Source organism: Charadrius vociferus, unplaced genomic scaffold (genome assembly GCF_000708025.1).
Source record: "Charadrius vociferus isolate BGI_N301 unplaced genomic scaffold, ASM70802v2 scaffold161, whole genome shotgun sequence".
Taxonomy (NCBI): domain Eukaryota; kingdom Metazoa; phylum Chordata; class Aves; order Charadriiformes; family Charadriidae; genus Charadrius; species Charadrius vociferus.
In genome coordinates, this window is record NW_009646928.1 from 3,801,641 (window position 1) to 3,810,716 (window position 9,076).

At 40.1% G+C, this 9,076-nt stretch overlaps 1 protein-coding gene across 1 annotated transcript; it reads right to left on the reverse strand.

Moving 5' to 3' along the window:
- Nucleotides 1-600: 600 nt before the first annotated feature.
- KLHL41 (kelch-like family member 41) lies at nucleotides 601-8,856 on the reverse strand. Its single transcript, XM_009894575.1, has 6 exons — nucleotides 7,602-8,856; nucleotides 4,703-4,860; nucleotides 4,506-4,613; nucleotides 3,490-3,675; nucleotides 1,621-1,767; nucleotides 601-728 (listed from the first exon to the last, which is right to left on the reverse strand). The coding sequence occupies exons 1-6, from the start codon at nucleotides 8,709-8,711 to the stop codon at nucleotides 617-619; spliced, it is 1,821 nt and encodes a 606-aa protein (XP_009892877.1). The 5' UTR covers nucleotides 8,712-8,856; the 3' UTR covers nucleotides 601-616.
- Nucleotides 8,857-9,076: the final 220 nt, after the last annotated feature.

The window sequence follows — 9,076 nt, forward strand, 5'->3', positions numbered from 1 at the left end:
GTACAGCTTTAGCTGAGGTTGGCATTTCTTAGGCCGTGTAGCATTAGGCTGCTTTTGTTTTTAATATGCACTTTGATTCCAGGCTAAATTATTTGTAAAAGGCTCTAATGGAAAATATTTTCAAGATATGGCTGAAGAATGCAGGATTGCTGAAGGGGGAAATCAGGCTATACAAACAGCCAATTAGAATAATAGCCAGTTATATATATATAAAACTAGCCAGTTAGCTACCTACTAGTTGTATTTAACTTAATAATTTATGGGCATCGTTCGGAGGATAAGCCACCAATATCCTGGGTTTTCTGAGTCTAAGGAAGCCTAACTAGTTTTATTGGCAATTTCACAAAGTGAAAAATGGAGTTATCTCTGAAATCTTCATTTATTCTAATCGATGTTAATTAGAATTCGTCAGGACTTTACACATGGGCAAAAATCCTGTTGTTGACTAGCCAGTAAATATCTTAAGACTTGGACAGACAGATGAACTGGTTAACAGTTAACAGTATAACTAGTACGCTGCTGCAAAACTCTGTACAATTTGGGGACACTTTCATGCAACAAAACCAGAAGAGCCTATCGGAACTCCCTCACCATAGCACGTTTTCCAGCATTTTGTTTACAGTTTTGATAACTTGAAGAGGTTTAAGCGTGTAGCCAGGCAGGAGGCTCCAGTAGCATATCGGATCTCTTTCAGTATGCCAATCCATTCCTTCTTTTCATCATCATACCTGCATTGAACAAAATCAGGTCAGAACATAGCTTCCTAAATTTTGAGTTTGATGCTTCATCACACAGACATGAAAAGGAGGACAGGCCACACGTTGCAAAGGCTTGTGGCAACCATGTGCTGAAGGGTGCCAAAATAGGCTGCTTTTATCCTCTAGACAGAACAGAAGGATGTTCTTGCATGTGAGTTGCCCTTTTCCTAGTCCCTAAAGCTTGTTGCTGGCCTCTGTCATACTTTAATTATATAATATATAAAAATATAAAAGCTTCCTCCTTGTCTTAAGTATACCTTCTGAATTCCTCAGATTCTTACATATAAAGGTGTTTTTTTCTGGGAATCCTTCCTGTCGTTCTGCCAGTTAAAACTCCTGAATTTACCTTAGCAACTGAAGAGTCACAGCAGAGATGTGATGTTTCATCACTGCTACTGTGATTTAGATTTACAAAAATCTAGAAGGCAGGGATTTCTGGTTCTCTTGGAACAATTACTCATTTGTCTATTAACGCGTACGAGTATGTGCAGACCTCTGTGTACGCAGGCTTTTCTGTGTAAGAATGTCACGAAACAGAGGATGGTTTTATGGTACACTTACACAGCTAAACCTGCCAAGAGATACAGCAACTTACTCTTTGTTTACTTTACTTTTCTTACTCTGAAGATCATGACTCAGACTGTTCAAATTATTAGTAGGTGGAAGTAGTCATTAGATCCAAATCTCATGTTTATTTGTTATTTTTTGACAAACATTTCTATCTGTCAGCAAGTGCTTTACAACCTGTGCTACGGTTCATTTCCAGAGCTAAACAGAAAACTAATTTTACCCTCCAGTGTCTACAAACCTCAATTTTAGATATGGCTTTCCAGCAGGAAAGCGTGATTAAAATTAAACTTACTTCCATATGTCAGTGACTTCACTGGGTGCAAATTCTTTAGATTCAAGCTGAATCATTGCAAAGCCTCCAATAGCATACAAAGCTCCACTTAAGGTGACTAAACTGATAGAACTTCTCTCTTGGGGAAATTCAGGCATAATCTCCCACCTAAAGATGAAAAGAAAAATGTAAGTTAAACAAACACATGAGAAATATTCTAAACCAAATGCACTAAAATATAGCTCTGGGTGACATAAATCCAGGTACCAAGGACTGCTTGAGTGAATGGTTTAGTAAAAGGAAAAAATTCTGAGATTTGTCAGCAATGAGTTTCAGTGTCTATCCCCACAAGGACTTCCTGCAAGTCTTAAGTGACAGCGTTACACCATGATGACATCTCTTCCCAGAGACCACTTCTTACAGGTCGCCTGGTGCCATCATCGGTAATATGCTATATACAGATGTATTGCTCCCCAGCTTCTTCATTATTTCCCTATAATTTCCAAAATCCGTATTCATTTCAAGTGGCACTGACTGGTTTGGGTGGCCTGGCCACTGAAACACCAATGCTCCTCCCCACAGGTGCGATCCCTAAATAATAATTTCTGTTAAAAAAAAGTCACTGGAGCTTGGTAGCATAATTTCAAATTTTCTGCCTATTCACACCTATGAACATATAAAACATAGAGACATCCCACTTCTGGCTAATGTCAGCATCAAAACTAATAGACTAATTTGTGTCTCTCGCTTTTGTGACTTGATTGTAACAAAACAGAGTAAACCAAGACAAGAACCAGCCGACTTTTCAGACCACAAGCTGGACCTGTTTCTGAACAATGGAAAAGAAGAATGTGCCAAACATGGTAACAAAATGACCTTTACCTTCCTTTGCTTTCTATAGAAGGTGGAAGGTCCAGAGCTCCCTCATAGAATTACTTCTTGCATAATTCACACTTTGTATTGTTAAATTTTATAAGCAAGTCTCTTTGGGATCGCCTACATTTAAAATAAAGATGTTGTTGCAGGTTGATGGCTGCAATACCACCTGTCAGTGAAGACAGCACAGCCAAATGTGTTTATATACAGTAGAAAAGCGCATTATTAAAATAAAGCTTTACTGATATTATTTTAAATGAAAGTTTATAAATAAGATGATAGGAAGGAAAAGTAACAAAAAGGAAAATTAAGAGTAGAAAGACACAGGGTATAAACTCCAGGAAAACCATAAACGTTTGGGTTTCTGGCTGTGAGAAAGAACATTGGAAAGTATCTGGACCGAATAAGTAAGCTAATTCTAAGTACGACTTACTCTCTTTTGTCATTACTTTTCCTTTCTAGTATTTTAGAGCACTAACTCGTAGTAAATGGCATTTGCCGTGACCAGGTAAGTGAACAGCAAGACATCACAAGACCCAGTACCCAAAGGTCATTCAGCTGGTTCTGTTCAGACACATGATTTCTCTCACTGGGGTTTTGTGTTTAGTGCCAGTGCTGCTTCAACTACATTGTGTGGCCCTTGCCTATCTCTCCCACTTCTCCCCGATTATGCCAGCACAACTGTTACGTGGCTGTGTGGTCAACTAAATTGGGAAAGTAATCAGACTTAAAAAAAAAAAGATTAGATGGTGGGTTATTTTCACTACACGAGCTCTTTGATCATGTTTGCAATGGAGCCGTGCCAGCATAGAAAATGTGTGTGGGGGCAGGAAAACATGGCCAGAGTTACAGGCTCTTTAAGCTGCTGCTCCTGTTGTTGCTGAAGATGCAAATGTAGACCAAGTGTCTCAGTGGGAGTATAAGTACCTGAACACCTTTGCGACTTCTCTCGGAGCTCCTGAAAGCCTAAATGATAAAACACTTGCTTAAAAATAGCTTGAATATTGCACTCACTTATTGGTGGTCAGATCAAAAGCTTCAACAGATGCAGTAAGGCCTTCTTCAGTGACACCACCTGCAATGACAATCTTGCCCTTATGGATAGCCGTCCCAAACATCGAGCGAGCCACCTTCATTGGAGCCAGGTCTCTCCAGTCTCCCTTCTTAGGATTGTATACAAATAGTCTATTAGTGCATTTCCTGGGGAGAAAAAAGAAAACTTGTGATTATTTCTAATGAACTTTTTGGCTTGTTCCAACCGGGACCTAGTTGAGGTGGACTGTGTGGGTTTATGTTTCCTCTCCATGAGATCCTCTCTTGTATCTAAACTGAGAATCTTTGTACGTCTACAAAGCACTAATCACATCCATAGAACTAAATCCAATGTTAAATGCTACTTAGCCAGGGCAGCAATTTCATGGTACCTTACAGGAGAACGATGACATCCTTTCCCAGCATATTCTATTCAGATGGGTTTGTGGAGGAATGTATGACAAAGGTTATAAAAGAAAGATTATGCTGCTGGTTTTTGGCTGATTTGACAAGCTTGTATCTTAAATGCCCCCTATTCAAACACTGAAAAATTACCACCATATGCTCAGTGTGAGTGAAAACTTTGATTTTCCTAATGTTATACCCATTAAGGTGTAACAGGCATCACAGGTCAGAAAACTTGAAAAACTGACACACTAATTCCACGGCACCTGGAATGAAATCTGGAATTTCTATCTGGAATTAAGTAATACTTTCAGTGAGGGTCCTCATAGCTATATATTACTACCGTGCCTGCAATGTAAGTAAAATTTGCCTTGGAAATAAGTACAGCCATTAAAATAACTAGTTGGGGTTTACCTTAACTTGAAAAAGATATGCTATATACCATAACGTGTTCCCCTCTGCCAAATTGTTAGCAACCTTAATCCAGAGATGTAAAAAAAGGAAACCCTGGTTTCTGAGTGTGAGAACATATACTCTATAAAGGACCGATCAAATAATGCTATAAATTGTCATGAAAAGACTTAAAGACTCACTTATCATCAGTTTTTCCACCAAGACAATATATCAATCCATTGTTTGAGATAGTAGCATGGCCATATACTTTGATGGGTAGTTTTTTGATCTCGCCCCATTTCATTGCCCTGGAACAAGAATATCACCGTTAGGCTCTGTCAACTAACAATGGGCTATTTACGTGTCCTCAGTGGGCATAATTAAATTTTAAACATACACAGGATCATAGCACAATACTGAATCTAGAGACTCCTCAGTGCGAAGGTCCTTGCCTGCAATTACATAGATCTTGTTGTCTGACTCTCCCAGCCCGAAGAGACACCTGGCTGACGGCAGTGGAGGAAGGGCAACCCACTCACCAGCGATGCTATCCAGCTGCAAGGGCATCAGAAGAAGAAGTGTTAGGAAAGGCAAATAGTAAAAATCCACACAAAGAACACAGTTCCACAAAATCAATCTAATTACAATCAGTGTCTCTCAATAGCTCATCGGCTTGCCTGAACAGCCTACCTTTCCCTCAGTGCAGCTAATGAATGACGACTTCTACCCACCCGTTCTTCGTGGTGCCGAGTCCCAGCAGAGTCAATGCCACACAGCTCTCTTTGCGTCTGCTCACCTTCACTCATCCTCATGGAGTTTCTTTGCCTCTTTAGGAAGCTCTTCCTTGTTTAAAAGTCCCTCACTCTCTCGGTTCCCTATCACATGGTGGAAAGAACAAGTTGTTCTTCCTGCCCGAAGGGAGCAGACACTTCTGCCATTCCATGCCTATACATTTGGCCAGTTGTGCTCATCGCTACAATGAGAGATGCCAGACAACCTCACACCGTTCCTCTTAATGATCATGAAATATTACACAGCGAATGGCACAAATGTTTCTTCTGCAATTCTGAGAGCAAAAGAGGTGGTGTTTCATCACAAACACCCTCAAAAGCTCCTGACATCTCTAAAGGCACAATGAATATAAAGACTTCACTGCTAAGCAAAAAAGGCAGATGGTGCAGCTCCACTGGCAACAAGACTGATGTCATCCCTACTGAAGTACTCCTACGGCCGTCTCAGTTCACATCCAGTAGGCTGAAAACACCTAAGGAGAAGCAGCAGGAGGACAGAAGAAAAAAACAAAACAAAACAGTATTTTCCTGGAACTGTGGTGCTTAATTTTTGTTTTCATCTGAGAACTTACAATTGAACCAGAATGCTGTCTAACATTCAAAAAGAGTATTTTCTCTCTTCTATCACATACTGATTTGCTTCACAATGTACAGAAAGGGAAGGTAAAATGTGAGTTTGCATGAGGGTAAAGACATTTGATAGAAAGCAAGAGAAAGTTCAGTCAAAGTAATCAGATCTGGGTTTAGCTCACTGACATCCTTTTTCTAGAAGTATGTTCCACAGTCAAGGTCTCCATGCTAAAATGCATTTCCCAAATTTGATAGGCCACCCCTATTGGACAGGAAGTTTTACTGCAACAGTGAGATTTAGTTCATGGACACGGATTGCCCCAGCAGGTGGATCTGGGTGGTGTAATGCGGAGAAGATGTACCCATCGCAGATCACAGCATGCTTAGTGAATCAGTCTTGGAGATGACATATCTACTCATGATAGGGCAAAAACTAGTCATGCATTTTTGAGCTCATGGCAGCCTTGTTTTCTCCTGAGTTGCTAGCTACCAAATAAAACGGTAACAGGTGCTTCACTGGTGGAGAAAGGGAGATCAGTAAGTGAAAATCGTTTTGGCACCATGTTAACATTTTAGAGGGAACAACAGCCACATGGGTCATGCAGACAAGTATTTGAACTATAGGCAGTAGCAGCAGCAAGCAAGCTTACAGATGACAAGTGAGAGGATATAGACATATAAAGGAGGATTCTGAAAACTTCATCAATTTTTCATATCAGTCGTGAGGTTTAGCTTTTCAGAGGCCCCTTTCTAGTAGACCAAGACTTCTGGATTATATACATTATGACACTAACACAGTATTTTTATTAGAAGAATATTTCTGTAACCAGTTTTGCACTTCAGTGATTAGTGTTTCACACCTTGCATAAGGAAACGAAGTAGTGCTAATCCCTCTCTAGCAAACTAAGATTTTCCTCTCATAGATGTAACAAATGCCTGAAACCAACTCTTTCATTGTGAAATCACAGTGAGCCATACTCCTATAAACACTTAGTATTTGCATTTTTTCATATCTGAAGTCTTTAAAGTTCTATCACTGCTTATCACTCTGCTTTATTTCATATGGAAACAGGACCTACTTTCACTCTTTTAGGCCGATGCGCCTAAAGGCAGGACATGGCCAGCAGCATATTGCAGAATTCATCATGAGGTAGTTTAAATATCCCCCAAAACACATAGTCAGGTAGCTAAAAACACAACGGAATTAATTTATGGTGTAAGCATGCCAAATTGTATTTTTGCTAATTTTTCTGAAATATGTTGTGGAAGTTACAGTTTGTATTAATCAGCCTTATATTTATACAGATTTACAAGGATATAAAATTACACTCCTGGTTGAAACACGGTATTTAGTGTACTGACATTGACAGTTTGCCAAGAAAACAAACTTCTACCTCTAAATTACGTATTTTAGAGTGCCCTTAGGTTTTCAAATGTAGATGTGACAAAAGAACTTCTGGAATTTTAGCGACAGAAGTGGCATTTAAAATATGCACATTACCGCTGTCATAAAAGTATTTCAGATACAGAAAAAGAAAGACATCTCCTGAGATCTAAAGCAGCTAAGCACTCAACTTTCAAGGAAGTTAACAGAAATTCACAAAAGGTATTCTACAAAACACATTAGGCTTAAATTCAGGCATCTGTACCATGAAAAATCTGGGAATCTGGGCCTTAAGCAATGAAAGCCAGTGCCTAGATACAATATACTAATCCTTTTAATCTTTTCTGAGATCTCTCCGGGGGCTTGATCTTGAAAGAGAAGATACAAGTCCCTTGGTTTCATTTATCTCTCAGAGACAGGAATAGCTCTCTACAGACGCTTCTCTTCATCGACTGTACAGAGACTAGACAACTCACTTGCATGGACTCAGAATACTTTTCAGTAACTTTTATAAGCACCTATTGTTGCACCAACAATTATAAAGCTTATACCTGGAAGAAGTATGACTGGAACGGCTGATCCTTGTTCTCCTCTTCCACATACAGCCCTCCAACGATGTAGACCTGATTTTGTTTGGTGACTATACTGGAATGATTTCTGGGAATCTGTTCTGCCAGGGCTGCTAGGTAGCATTCGTTTTCAAGAGGATCGTAAGCTACTGCAGCAGTGTCATTAACCAGAAGAATTAGGTCTTTGACAAACATGCCGTGCCTGGGAAGGTCATTTAGATAGCCAGGCAGTAAATCTTCGTCTCCTACATCACCATTTACCTCCCCTTTGGTGGACTTTTCTGTACTTTTGCTAGAGTCAGGCAGTTTTCCCGCAAAAGCATCCTTAATGATCTTTACTTTTTTCTGAAGGTCTGAGTTGCTTTTAATTATATCATCCTTCTCAACTTGTTCTTTGAAATATTTTTCTGGCATAAGACGAAAACGTATGCAGTCAAAGATCTCCCCCAGGCTCTTTACTCTGTTCTCCTTGTCTGTTCGGACCCATCTCATTACTGCTTCAAATACCAGTTCTTCCTTCTCTACGTTTAAGCTGTCAGGTGAAATAACTGAGATAAGTTCATGCGGGGCAAGCTGCATGAAGTCCTCTTCTTTGCAGATCTGCACAAAATGATCTGAAACAAAATCACGGGCAGAAAACGCAAGTCTCGGGCAGTCAAGCAGAACGCCTAATCGAAGGATGGCCAGACAGTTACCAACAGCAAGCCTCTTCTGAAGATAGGAGACGCACACAGTGAATACAGAAGGGATCTGAAAGCGACTGGCCAAAGCAAAAATATCTTGCACGTTAGAATCATTAAGATCAATACTTGCTGAGTAAAGGTATTTGACAATCATATCCAGGATGTTGGGGTCAACGTTGTCTAGAACTACCTCCTTCTTTTTCTCTTCATTTTGCTCAGATAAGAAATACTCACGAAAATAAGGGCTACATGCCGACAGAATCAATCTGTGGCAAGGCAGGCTTCTGTCACCAGCTTTTAGAGAGCAATCTACAAACTTTTTCTCTTCAAGGAGTTCCTTGAGGCCATCCTGAAGAAGGGTGGATTGGTAAAGTCTGAGCTCTTCAGTGAGTTCCCTTTGGGAATCCATTTCGCAAATACTTGGGAAAGGGGAGGGAGCAGAAAGCTTTAGCTGTTGTCTGCCCAAAGGTCTCCCTGTAAAAAAGGCAGACCAATGTGCTTTGCCCTGCCTGAAGCCTCTGACACTTAATCTCGCTAGCTAAATATAGGTACATACTCTTACAGGTCGGAATTTAGGATGGATGGTTTGGAAAAAAAAAGAGTTGCTCTCGCAGCTGTCAAAGACTGAAAGAAGCAACTGTTGCTTTTGGTCACTGTGGTCAGGTTTTGCCATCATTCTCCACATTGAATCAACGAGATTACGTGCAGTTTAAGAAATTATTTGACATGAGTAAGGACAGCAGAATCTGACCCTCAGTGAGAGAGCTATGAGCA

Bases quoted from the DNA above. Each gene is read 5' to 3' on its own strand.
- KLHL41 (XM_009894575.1), bottom strand. From the start codon at position 8,711: ATGGATTCCCAAAGGGAACTCACTGAAGAGCTCAGACTTTACCAATCC. The intron at 1,768-3,489 runs GTGAGTGCAATA...TTTCATCTTTAG, and splicing joins TTTGATCTGACCACCAATAA to GTGGGAGATTATGCCTGAAT. The intron at 729-1,620 runs GTAAGTTTAATT...TGTTCAATGCAG, and splicing joins GAAGTCACTGACATATGGAA to GTATGATGATGAAAAGAAGG.